Raw genomic sequence first — 11,935 nt, 5'->3', positions numbered from 1 at the left:
GCAAGCCTGCCCATCACCCAAGTCCAGCACAATAGCATTTTACCTGGATTCTGGAGTCTGTAGAATCTTAGATTACAAACTTGTTTTAGGAACCGGCTGTTCCTCCGTGACTTCCCTTTACTGGGTCTGACCAGTCCCTTTCCTCCATCATTATTCCAAAATGAAAGAATGCTCTCTTTACCTGGGTCCATGGGAATAGAGCTGTGGTTACTCAATCCTGTAGCTCCCTCCTCCTCTTCATCCTCGCTCTCTAATGGTGGGTCTGGCAAATGAAGCCCCAGGGCCTGCAGAGCCAGAGAAGACAGTTCAGGGCCAGCCCTTCAGGGATCCCAGCTTCACCTGGCCAGAGCAGTGCCTCCTCCGCCATACCTGGATCCGATCCTGAATATCAGCAACTACATCTTCTCCATCCCCCACCGGTGCCAGCTCCACCTCGTCTTGTTCAGGATCTTGGTTCAGGGGCTGATAGGAGTAGCCAGCTGGGCCTGCCCCCGTTTCCTCCTGCTCTTCCTCAGGCTCCTCGCTGCTCCAATCCCCAGTGCCTTCCGTAGGGCCCTGGTGCGGCCCTAGTTCCTCAGTCTGATTGGGGAAGATACGCTCGGGGCCCATGGTGTCTCCCCCTAGAACTACTGCTGCCATCCGGGCAGGGGCTGCAAGAACAGGGAGGCAGAAGGATAGGGATCGAATGAAATTTAGGTCCACCTTCAGCCCTTCATCCAGTTCCTTGTGGTCTCCTGGGTCCGCAAAACATTCAAACGCTCCCAAGCTTCCTGCACCCCACCCTCTCCTGGGCCCTCCACCTTTTAAATCGACTCATACCTTTAACCGAGGCCCACCCGACTTAACTCTGCCAATTCTTAAATAACAGCCCAAACGGAGTCCGCGCCACCAGCCAAAACACACTCCGTCCAGAACCCCGCCCTCCCCTACCCCCCGACTTGGGAGCTCCGGGTCGCCAAACAAGCTCCCCTAGACAGGGCGTACCCTCCCCCTTCTCCCCTCTCCAAGGGGTTCCCTTCTGTACCGCCTGACAAACACCCTTCGGGCCCCAGGGGATCCCCTCAAATGGCCCCAGGTGCGGCGTCCGCCACCCGCCCCCACCGATTCTCGGCGCCGGTGTTTCCGCGCGCCTCACCCGCTCCGAGCCCGCGGCTGAACCCGCACCTCCACTTCCGGCAGGGCAGGACGTAGTCGGGCGCCTGGTCCTCCCGCCCCGCCCCGTGTTCATGATTGACGCGAACGAGGACGAGGAGTACGCCCCTTGCCCCGCCTCCGCCATCCCCTGCCCCGACAACAAAGGACTACATTACCCAGTGACCCCTACGGGTTTTGACACATATACGCACATGCGCACAATCTCCTTCGCCTCCGGCCCACTCCTCGGCCCCTCAAGACCCTCCGGAAACCCGTGGACTACAAGTCCCGGTAGGCTTCGGGAACTAAGCTCCGACTGCACGTGCGCAAACGGCTGCCCGCCGGAAGGACCGAGCCTGACTGTGTTTATCTCGTTGGGGACCGAGGTGTCGGTTGGCGCGCAACGGGTTCTAGACTGCAGGTAGCGCGAGGACCCGCGGCCCCGCCCCGGCCCGGCCTGGCAGGTAGCCCGGGATGGGTTGAGGGACAAGGAAAATTGGAGGGGCTGGGGTCGCCCATACCTGGATCTGGAGTCGTGGGGGAGGGGCCTGAGAGTGATGAGGTGGGGGTGGGGAGGGAACTAGGGGGATGATGGGAAAGGAGAGTGTTAATGGGGAAAGAAGGGCTGGGGGAGGATGGTGAGGAAATGGGTGGAGGAGACCTGGTGGCTGGCGGAGGCACTGAAGGGAATTGGAAGGAAGACTGGGCTATGAGGAGAAGGGGAAGCTGAAGATAATGGAAGAAAAGGCGGGGAGGGTCTAGTATTGTGGGGGAGGGGAGGTTGGAGTGACTGGAAGAAGACAGGGATAGCGTCATGTAGAGTGAGGAATATCCCTCGCCGAAAGGGGTCAGTGAATATTAGCTTTTTTCCCCCTTAGTGGAAGAGGGAAAATGGAGGGCTGTCGGGGTGGAGCTTGGTGCGGGGGGGAGAAGGAAAAAGGAGAAAACTGCAAAGCTCTCAGGAGATCAAGAAGGGCCAGAAATGGGGAGTGAACATGGCAAGAGACCAGGGAGGGGGTATGTACATGAAGGGAATGGAAGAAGCTTGAGAATGCAGCAATGATGAGGGATCCAGGAGACCCAGAGATAAGCGGGGCCCCTGAGACAGTGGGGGCTTTTCTCCATGAGTTTGAGTGTCCTTGGAAGAAGCTACGATTCTGTCCACCTTTGGATGGAATTGCTTCTCTCTTCCCCTGTGAATTCTTTACTTTACCTTGACACAGCTGAAGCGGGGAGTAGAAGCTATGAGGGAAGATGAAATAAACCCTTCAACCTCCTATCTCCCCGCAAGCCCAGATCCAAAATCTGTTGGGTTGAGGACAGGAATAATGAAGTGAGAGCGGTTTCCTGCTGGGGCTATTTCAAGTTTGGCAGGCTGGCTATTTAAAGCATGGGATGGGGGGGTTGAGGGAGGTTGAAGGGGGAGGGGGGCTGGCAAGCTAGCTGAAAGCCATGTCTCTTTCTTTCAAGGGGCCTCCCTTACTTGCTTTCTCTGTGTCTGAGGTTCTGTCAGTCTCTTCCCTCTGCCAGGGTTTCTTTGAACAGGGAGCAGATGATCCACTCAAACCCAGCAGGTGCCTGCCAGCGAAGGCAATACCAGTTGGAAGAGCATTTGTCTGACAGAGCCTTCAAATGTACCCGTTATCACTAGGTTGGCAGGTCATGACGGGGTCTATTTCTTGTCCTGTCCAAGGGCATTTTTTGTTTGTTTCCTTCCTTTCTTTCTCTTTTTTAAAGATTTTATTTATTTATGAGAGAGAGTGGGATCATGAGTGGGGAGAGGGGCAGAGGGAGAGGGAGAAGCAGACTCCCCACCAGGTAGGGAGCCCGACACCAAAGCAGGGCTAAGGCAGCCACTTAACTGACTGAGCCACCCAGGTGCCCCTTCTTTCTCTTTTGTAATGCCCCCCTACCCCATCCCCCTTTCAGGGATCCAAGTGGGAAAAGAACCGCTAAAATAGCTTGTTTATCCTTACAATAGCAGAGTTGGGAAAGTAGCAGGAGGAGAAAACCCCTCCTCTTCACCCCCACCCCACCCCCTCAGTCCCCAGCAGACACATACCTTTCTGGCTTAAGTTCCTAGTCTTGGCAGTATACCAGGCACAGCTGTCAAAGGAACTCCGAGTGCCTGTGAGGGGCCCTGGATGACCCTAATGACAACAGCTCAGCTTGACAGGAGCTCCCTGTGAGGGGCTAACCTTCCATGGAGGCCCCTGCCCTGAATCAATCCCACGCTGTCCTGGATAGGGGGATTGTTTCACTCTAAAGGCCTAAAAGCTTTTCTGCTTTGAAGCACCAATGCCAGCTTTCAATGGACCGGATTGGGGTTGGCTGGGCTATTAATAGCCCTGAGTATTTTGAGATCCCTTTCCCCACCTTAAAGAGCAGAGATTCTTAGAGAGGTGGCAGTAAGCGGAGCAGAGCCAGAGAGACAAGAGAATGCACTGCCTTGGGAAGGAGGGTGGGGGATGGGGGGTGGGGGGCACTTGGAGCTCGTGCCAGGCCAGGGACGCGATGGGGCCTCCATGAGTGAATTAGTATGACCATGCTGAGGCCTCGATCAGCAAATTCTGAGCTGTCATTCAGGTCAGAGCAGCCCCACCCTTGGCTGTTGGAGAACACAGGTCCAGGGCAAGTTCTCTGACCTCTGCAGCTCCCGTGGGCCAGGGCCAGCCACCTGAGCTTTGGAGGGGTGGTGTGGGGGGGCCACCAGGGTGACACTTGGAGTCAAGGGCTGGTCCTGGGCAGAGTCGCGGTGAGCCAGACAAAGGCCTTGCCTGAGGAGCCCGTGGCCCTAACTTGTGTGCAGGTAGCAGAGGCAGCAGGCCGTGCCGGGGGGGCATGTTGCTGTAACCAGTGACCCAGGGGATGTTACGGTGGACAGTGCACCTGGAGGGCGGGCCCCGCAGGGTGAACCATGCCGCAGTGGCCGTTGGGCACCGGGTGTACTCCTTCGGGGGCTACTGCTCTGGTGAAGACTATGAAACACTGCGTCAGATTGATGTGCACATTTTCAATGCAGGTAAGCTCATGTTGGGACCATCCCTGGGTACCCACATCAGGGAGGGGAACGGGTAGCTGAATGAGGTTTGGTGGTGGTCCCCAGGGTCCGAAGGGATGGGGGAATGAATATCTGGTTTGGGAAAAGTGAGCAGCCTGAAGGGAGCTTTCCAGGGCTGAGCAGAACTGTGCCCACAGTGTCCTTGCGTTGGACAAAGCTGCCCCCAGTGAGGCCTGCCGTCCGTGGGCAGGCTCCTGTGGTACCCTACATGCGGTATGGACACTCAACCGTCCTCATCGATGACACGGTCTTCCTTTGGGGCGGGCGGAATGACACCGAAGGAGCCTGCAATGTGCTTTATGCCTTTGATGTCAGTGAGTACGGGTCTCAGAGAGGCTGTGTTCTGCCAAATGATGCCTCGGGGAAGTGGGCGGGGAACGGTGTGGGCTGAGGCGGCTGGGAATAGGGCACCCCAGAGTTGAGGAGGGCGCTTCAGAGGTTGCTTACCTGGCCCATCCTTCCTCTCTTTCAGATACTCACAAGTGGTCCACACCCCGAGTGTCAGGAACAGTTCCTGGAGCCCGGGATGGACATTCAGCTTGTGTCCTGGGCAAGACCATGTACATTTTCGGGGGCTATGAGCAGCTGGTATGTCTGGGAGGAAACTAGAGGTTTAGGGTGGGAATGAGAAAGAGGAAGGGAAACTGAGGGTCGTGGAATAGGAGGCTTTGACTTGTTCGCAGGTTTTGAGGGCACAGGTGGAGGGGCAGACAGTGACCACTGATCCCATGTTTTATTCCTTTCTTCACTTCCTTTCTCTTCCCACTCAGGCGGACTGCTTTTCCAATGACATTCACAAGCTGGATACCAGCACCATGACATGGACCCTTATCTGTACAAAGGTCTGCCCTTTCTTCCTCCCAGATCCTTACCATCAATTGAAGAAATCATAAGAAGCTCAGTGAGAGCAGATCCCCTCCTAGCCTCCATGTTGACCCCTCCCTCTCATCTCTCTGCTCCTGCCCAGGGCAATCCTGCACGCTGGAGGGACTTCCACTCGGCCACAATGCTGGGCAGTCACATGTATGTCTTTGGGGGCCGTGCCGACCGCTTTGGGCCGTTCCATTCCAACAACGAGATTTACTGCAACCGCATCCGTGTCTTTGACACCAGGACTGAGGCCTGGCTAGACTGTCCGCCCACTCCGGTGCTGCCCGAGGGCCGCCGGAGCCACTCGGCCTGTGAGTGTCTGGTTGTCCCTGTGGGGTCCCCGTTCCCATCTGTCGTCCTCAGACTCCACATTCCTCTCTCCTTCCAGTTGGCTACAATGGGGAGCTGTACATCTTCGGTGGCTATAATGCAAGGCTGAACCGGCACTTCCATGACCTCTGGAAGTTTAACCCTGGTACAGAGCACTGCTTTTAGGGGGAAAACAAGGAGCAATTGATGGGGGAGGGAAAAAAAAAGTTCTAAGAGGGTGAGGGTGGGGGGTGGAGAGGGTATCCGGACTGGGAAGGTATTAAACCTCCATATAAACTTCTCTTCAGTGTCCTTTACCTGGAAGAAGATTGAACCGAAGGGGAAGGGGCCGTGTCCCCGCCGGCGCCAGTGCTGCTGTATTGTTGGTGACAAGATTGTTCTCTTCGGGGGTACCAGGTTAGGAGGAAAGTAGGGAGGCCTCAGGGAAGGGCCCAGGTCTGTGACTGCATGGGAGGCGTTTGAGCAAAAGGGTCTCATGGGTAGTCTTTCCTCCTTCCTTCATCTCTTTTTTGATCCCTACAGTCCATCTCCTGAGGAAGGTTTGGGAGATGAATTTGACCTCATAGATCATTCTGACTTACACATTTTGGACTTTAGTAAGTACACGGATTCCCAGAGTGCTGCTGCCACAGGGTCCCTGGCTTTGGGTGGTGACATTCAGGACTAGACCCTTTGCTTGGCTCTGACCATCTCCCCCTCTGACTTCTCCTTTAAAGGCCCTAGTCTGAAGACTCTGTGTAAACTGGCCGTGATTCAGTATAACCTGGACCAGTCCTGTTTGCCCCATGACATCAGGTACAGGGAGTGGTTGGAGAGGAAGGCTTGGTTGCGGGTGAGTGGGTAGCACAGGCATGATCTGTTGAGCTTGGTCTCGGTATAGAGGGGACAGAGGTTTTTGTTCTGTTGGAGATACAGTGTACCTATGGAGAGTGAAAGGGAAGGAGATTCAAAATTAGCAGGTGGGTAAATTATATGGAAAAAAAAACGTGTTTCAAACCAAGCTCAGAAGCATCACTTCTTGAATCCTGAGCCTGTTTGGTTGCTTTTAACATGCTGAGAAAGATTAAATCTTTAAAGTTAGTTGCAAAGTACCAACAAGTTTAGGAATCTTTGGATCACATTAGTTCCAGAATTAAGGGAGGTCTTTCCTAGCTACTTCCCTTTGAATTCCATTCTTAGGTCCAAATCAAGCGCCAAAAGTTATTTGGCGTTTGTGTTTTCCGGGGTCATTCTGGACACTTCCCTCTCCTTGTATCAGTTCAGTTTCATACTCGCTGAGAGGGTGTGTGTGTTCAGCATTCGGTGACACAGAGTGTTCGAGGCTGAACTGATGGATCCTAGGCTGGCTCAGGATTGACACAGGCACAAGTACCTCATACCAAGTAGATTGTAGTGAGGGTCTTGGCATAAGGAGGTACGTGGTAAGTCTTTGTAGACGGAGAGAACTGTCAAAAAAGACAGGGGAAAAAAGGGATTTAATTTTTATGTGGTGGGAGGGGCGGGGAAGGCTTCTAGAAGCCTAGGAGAGCTGAGTCAGGCCCTTTAAAGGGATAGGAGTGGAGAGCAAAAATGGGCATTCTTGTTTGGATCTGAGCAGAGGATCAAAGGTAGGTTGGGAAGTTTACTCAGCTTTGTACACAGATGATTTTTTCCAGATGTTGGGCACAAGCACACACACGGAAACATAGACAGGAAGTCTACGTGAGCTTGCGGGCGGAGGAGTGGGTGATACTGGATTCGGTGGTGGGTGGGGCCTGATTGTTAAACTTATTAGTAAGGCCCTAAGGAAGGAGGTGGCTGTACGTGGTTGAGCTGTAGGATGTTGAAGGGACTGGTGTGTTCATAGCTTTGTTTGAGCAATTCTGGCCTTGGGGGTGGAGGCTCCCCCCATCTGTCCTTTCTGCCTGTCGTTGTTCTTCCAGGTGGGAGCTGAATGCCATGACCACCAACAGCAATATCAGTCGCCCCATCGTTTCCTCCCATGGGTAGGAGAAAGTTGCTGCCGCCTCCCTTCCTGAGCCTGCTATTCTCTTCACTGCCCCTTCCCATCCCTCACCTGCCTGCCCCTTTGGACCCTGGACTCGGTATACCTCTGCGTGGAGTTGTTGGACTAGAGGTGTTTCCTGTGCTGTGAACTCAGTGGGGAGCTGTAGGGGGGAGGGCGAGATCCCTCCCCCCGTGGGCCGAGGGCCCCTTCCCCTTGGTGCTCTGTCCCATACACCTCCTTCCAACTGCTCCTGGGCCTCTGCTCTGCCCCAGGCCAGCCAGGCTCTGCCGGGAAGCGAAGGAAATGGGGATAAGGGAGAAGCAAGCAGTGTCTGAGCCTCAGGAGCTTCCCCCCACCCTTGTTTCCACCCCCTCCCCCGCTTGAGCCATGAGCATCGATTGGGAGCTGAGAGGAGTTGCAACTGTTGCCATGAAACCTCCTTCTCCCTCACCTGGGAGACGAGGACCAGCAGATAATCCCACCCTTCCCTGAGCTGTTGCTGTTCCCTGACGCTCCCAGCCAGCTCAGATTTTATAAAAATGAATTAAAAAAAAATCTCTAAACGTGTGATCTGTTTTTGTGGAATACGATGGGAGTGGATGGCAGAAGCTTGCAAAGGGGCAGGGTGCTGAGGTGCTGGCTTCTCCGCCAAGAACGAAAGGAAACCAAATACCGCCAAGGCCTGGCCCTGGTTTCTCTTGAGCGAGGAATCCAGCGCCATGCGACAAAGAGGTGGCGACATTATCTCGAGTGGGCGCTCGCCCGCCCGCGGGTCGCGCCCTTTCAGCGCCCGCGTTGCGCAGACGCGGCCTCCCGGTGAGGCCGGAAGAGGCGGGGCCGGAACCGCTAGGGCGGAAGTAGCGCCATTCGGTGCCGCCGCGTCCCACGAGCCGGAGCCAATGCCGAGGGAGCGTTCCCGCGCCGCGGCGGCCGCCGGGTCTCCCCGCGGGGCCCGGGGCAGCGGGGAGGACGCCGGGGACTTGCGGAAGGGTGAGGGCCCGGTGCCGGGCCGAGGGGCGCCGGGGGGCGGGGGGAAGGGCCGGTGGCGGCGCAGTCACCGTGAGATTGCCAAGTTCTCTGAAGAGACCACTGTGGGGAGCGCCCGACGCGTTGGGCAGTGAGGGGGCGCTTCCTGGGTTAGGAGATCCTGGGCAGTTGCTGAAGAGGAGGATGAGGGTTTTCCGCAGGGAGAAAACGCATGGGTAAAAGTACAGCCGATCAGGAGAGGCATGGGTTGCTGGGGAAGGGTTAGTAGGTCAGGGTTCACCAATTTGTCCAACATTTGTTGAAAATCTACCGTGTGCAGGGTGTTCTAGCTGCTGTAGTTACAGCGGTGAATAAAGCAATCAAAAAGTCCTGTTCTCGGGGCGCCTGGCTGGCTCAGTGGCCAGAGCAGGATCTCGGAGTTGTCAGTTCAAGCTCCACGTTGGGTGTCAAGATTACTTAAAATTAAAATCTTTAAAAGAAATCCTGTTCTCATACCTTTCAGAAAGGATGACCCCCACCAAAAAAGTAAATAACATTAAAAGGCAACAGAGCATGGGATTGTGTATTTTTAAGGGTGAATTCTATGATATGTGAATTATATCTCAGTTTTTCCCAAAGTTTATAAGGGCTATGGAGAGAAAGCAGGAGAGGGGTTGCAATTTTAAGTAGTCAGAGAAGGCCTCCCTGAGTAGGTGACATTTGAGCAACAGTTTGAAGGACCTAAGTATATCTGGGGCCTGTAGTGATTGGTCTGATGGGGATATTGGAAAGGTCAGTTACCTAAGGAATGAGAGTGGGATGAGGTCTCCACAGCACTGGGAGATGCTGTGCTGAGTTGTGTCCCCACCCCTTCTTCCACAGACACATCTAACATACCATTTGAAGAGCTGTTGGAATTGCAGGACCAACTGGGGATTAAGACATACAAACAGTTGGCAGCTGGAAACAGTTCTAAGAAGCAAGGTTCTAGATCACGTGTCCAAAATGCATGTGTTGCAGATAAGCACAGGTGAGGAGCAAGCCCTGCTCCAGGAACTGGAGAATACCTGGGACCTTGAGTAGGTGTCTGAATTCTTATGTTGGAGGCCTTTGATTACGATTGGAGACCCTGGGGCACCTGGCTGGCTTGGTAGAACATGCAACTCTTGATCTCAGGGTTGTGAGTTCGAGCCCCACATGGGTGTAGAGATTACTGAAAAATAAAATCTGAGGGGGGGAGGTGCCCTTGGTGGCTCAGTTGGTTAAGCGTCTGCCTTCAGCCTAGGTCATGATCCCTGTGCCCTGGGATCAAGCCCCACATTGGGTTCTCTGCTAGGCGGGGAGCCTACTTCTCCCTGTCCCCCACTTGGGCTCTCTCTCTCACTTTGTCTTTCAAATACATAAACAAAATCTTAACAAAAAAATAAAATCTGGGGCTCTTGGGTGGCTAAGTCAGTTAAGTGCCCGACTCTTGATTTTGGCGCAGGTCATGATCTCAGGGTCATGAGATTGAGCCCCGCATCAGGCTCTCAAACTGGGCATGGAGCCTGCTTAAGATCCTCTCCCTCCGCCTCTCCCCCTGCTCATGCACATTCTGTGTGTGTGTGTGTGTGTGTCTCAAAAAATAAAAAAACAAAATCTTAAAAAAAAAAAAAAAGACTGGAGACCCTAGACATGTCCTTTAATTTCTCCGTAGGCCTCTGGAAATGTCAGCCAAGGTCCGGGTGCCATTTTTGCGTCAAGTTGTCCCCATCAGTAAGAAGGTGAGGAAGAGGCAGGAGGAAATGTCTCAGGGAAGACTGAACAGTTCTTTTATACTGTTTTTTTCTCTCCAAAGGTAGCCCGGGACCCCCGCTTTGATGATCTGTCAGGCGAATATAATCCTGAGGTGTTTGACAAAACATATGAATTCCTGAATGACATCCGAGCCAAAGAGAAAGAGGTGTGGAACATGAGACTGGCTCATGGAGATTCCGAGGGGTGGGAAACTAGGGTACAAGTTAGAGAGTCGGGCAGAGGGGAACAGGGAGCATAGTGGTGGGTAGATTTATTTCTCCTTAACTGATTTAATGCTCCCTAATTTGCTTCCTGTATTCAAATCCTGGCTCATTAGTTGACCAGCTGTGTGACCACTGTAAGTTCCTTAACTTCGCAGTTTTCTAATCATAAAAGGAGATAATAGGAATTCATGTCTCAGAGTGTTGTTTGCATTAACATACGTGAACCTCTTAGAATAATGCTTGGCACAGAATTTCAGCCAACGTGTGCAGACTGCTAACCATCGTATTCATTTTGCGCTGTGGAGCTCGTGAAAAGGCAGTTGAAGAAGCACCGTTCGGGGCCGGAGCATGAGAAACTGCAGCAGCTGCTTCAGAGGATGGTGAGGGGCTCAGAACTGCACGTGGGCGGTGAGAACAGGTCAGGGCAGCCAGGAGGTGCTGCCCGTCCCTGCCGCCCACCCATCTCACCCACCTCCTCCTCGCTTCTCAGGAGCAGCAAGAAATGGCGCAGCAGGAGCGCAAGCGGCAACAGGAGCTGCGCCTGGCCCTGAAGCAGGAGCAGAGGGCTCGGGCCCAGCAGGGCCATCGGCCGTACTTCCTGAAGAGATGTGAGTGGGCGCAGCTGTTGCAGGCTGGTTACAGGGATGGGCTTCAGGGGCCATAGATGCAGCATACTGTGTTGGGGGTCCATGGGCTCCCTAAGGGAGGCGAGAAGGCTGGATGCCATGGGAAGTTGGAGGAAAGTAGAAGTGGTAGGGAGGAGTTATTTGTAACTATTCTCGTCTCCCTAAGTATAGATTATGGGCAAGGAGGGTTACCTTTACTTCTCTCCTGGCTCCCCTCCATATGCTGGGCCGGGCACACAGAAGGAGCTCACAGTTGGTGTAATAGAGAAAGCACGGAATCATAGACAAAACCACGTGCTGCACTCGCCAGTGCACTCCAACCGAGGCATGTATCCCAGCAAAGTGCTTGAGAGGTACAGACCTGGGGAAAGGGAAGAGTGCCTTGTCCTTTGCTCAGCAGCCTCCTTTCTCCCTGTCCTCTAGCTGAGCAGCGCCAGTTGGTCCTAGCTGAGAAGTTCAAGGAGCTGAAACGCAGCAAGAAGCTAGAGAGCTTCTTGAGTCGAAAGAGGCGCCGAAATGCAGGCAAGGACCGGAGACATCTCCCCTTGAGCAAAGAGTAATAAGGAATTGTCCTGAGCTCTGCCACTGCCCCAGTGAGAAATGGATCTGTGGGGACAGACTTGGGCTTGGCCTGTTCTGGTTCTTGTCCATTCAAGGGCAAGGATCATAACTGCCCTTGAGCTGGATTGGCTCAAAGACGACTAGAGGGCTCTTGGACTGCCCCAGGGTTGGACAAGAAGAGGCGCTCAACCTTGTGCTATGCCACACTTCCCCCGCTTGGATCTGGTTCATCGTGTTCTCCAGTCCTCCCATCCTTGCTTTAAACCAGTGATTGTGGTATAGAAGAGAAAGGGCCAGTGAGTGATCTTAAGGCTGGTGAAGGCCATGAAGTCTGTGGATGGCTCCCTAGGGCTGGGACTTTATGTAAGAGCCAATTCATAAACATTCCTGTCACTTTTTA

General features: G+C 54.0%; 2 protein-coding genes across 8 annotated transcripts in view; one reads left to right on the top strand and one right to left on the bottom strand.

Annotated features, from left to right (window-relative positions):
- MEA1 (male-enhanced antigen 1) overlaps positions 1–3,385 on the bottom strand; it is a 3,903-nt gene extending 518 nt beyond the window's left edge. Inside the window, exons 1-3 of one of the 5 annotated variants that reach the window (XM_087857116.1) lie at positions 3,197–3,385; positions 370–650; positions 182–284 (exon numbers count right to left, since the gene is read on the bottom strand). In XM_087857116.1, coding sequence (XP_087713242.1) covers positions 182–284; positions 370–639 — 373 coding nt within the window. In that variant the 5' untranslated portion in view covers positions 640–650; positions 3,197–3,385. Of the gene's footprint in view, positions 1–181; positions 285–369; positions 651–1,024; positions 1,047–1,101; positions 1,275–3,196 lie in introns of those variants that run through there. The other 4 variants (XM_045800795.2, XM_045800812.2, XM_045800786.2 and 1 more) reach the window with 4 other exon arrangements.
- On the top strand, positions 1,433–11,935 carry KLHDC3 (kelch domain containing 3). 3 transcript variants are annotated; one of them, XM_087857114.1, is made up of 15 exons: positions 1,433–1,598; positions 3,944–4,156; positions 4,333–4,509; positions 4,668–4,783; positions 4,966–5,037; positions 5,163–5,376; positions 5,454–5,540; positions 5,683–5,791; positions 5,918–5,991; positions 6,112–6,190; positions 10,045–10,111; positions 10,186–10,290; positions 10,654–10,728; positions 10,839–10,956; positions 11,398–11,935. In XM_087857114.1, the coding sequence occupies exons 2-15, from the start codon at positions 4,003–4,005 to the stop codon at positions 11,532–11,534; spliced, it is 1,584 nt and encodes a 527-aa protein (XP_087713240.1). In that variant the 5' UTR covers positions 1,433–1,598; positions 3,944–4,002; the 3' UTR covers positions 11,535–11,935. The 3 variants fall into 3 exon arrangements, with proteins under 3 accessions (XP_087713240.1, XP_045656779.1, XP_087713239.1); XM_045800823.2 differs by lacking the exons at positions 10,045–10,111; positions 10,186–10,290; positions 10,654–10,728; positions 10,839–10,956; positions 11,398–11,935 and adding an exon at positions 7,318–7,949 and having other exon boundaries at positions 1,443–1,598; XM_087857113.1 differs by lacking the exons at positions 1,433–1,598; positions 3,944–4,156; positions 4,333–4,509; ... (5 more) ...; positions 5,918–5,991; positions 6,112–6,190 and adding exons at positions 8,228–8,372; positions 9,231–9,378.

This window comes from Ursus americanus, chromosome 29, assembly GCF_024610735.1.
Source record: "Ursus americanus isolate L20-20 chromosome 29, mUrsAme1.1.p, whole genome shotgun sequence".
NCBI classification, from domain to species: Eukaryota; Metazoa; Chordata; class Mammalia; order Carnivora; family Ursidae; genus Ursus; species Ursus americanus.
Note: the sequence above shows the minus strand (reverse complement) of the source record. Positions and strands in the feature narration are given on the sequence as shown.

What these genes read in the sequence shown, in the direction of transcription:
- KLHDC3 (XM_087857114.1), top strand. Translation starts at nt 4,003, where the DNA reads ATGTTACGGTGGACAGTGCACCTGGAGGGCGGGCCCCGCAGGGTGAAC. An exon ending in GCTTTATGCCTTTGATGTCA is followed by an intron (nt 4,510 to 4,667) that starts GTGAGTACGGGT and finishes CCTCTCTTTCAG; the next exon opens with ATACTCACAAGTGGTCCACA. An exon ending in TCGGGGGCTATGAGCAGCTG is followed by an intron (nt 4,784 to 4,965) that starts GTATGTCTGGGA and finishes CTTCCCACTCAG; the next exon opens with GCGGACTGCTTTTCCAATGA.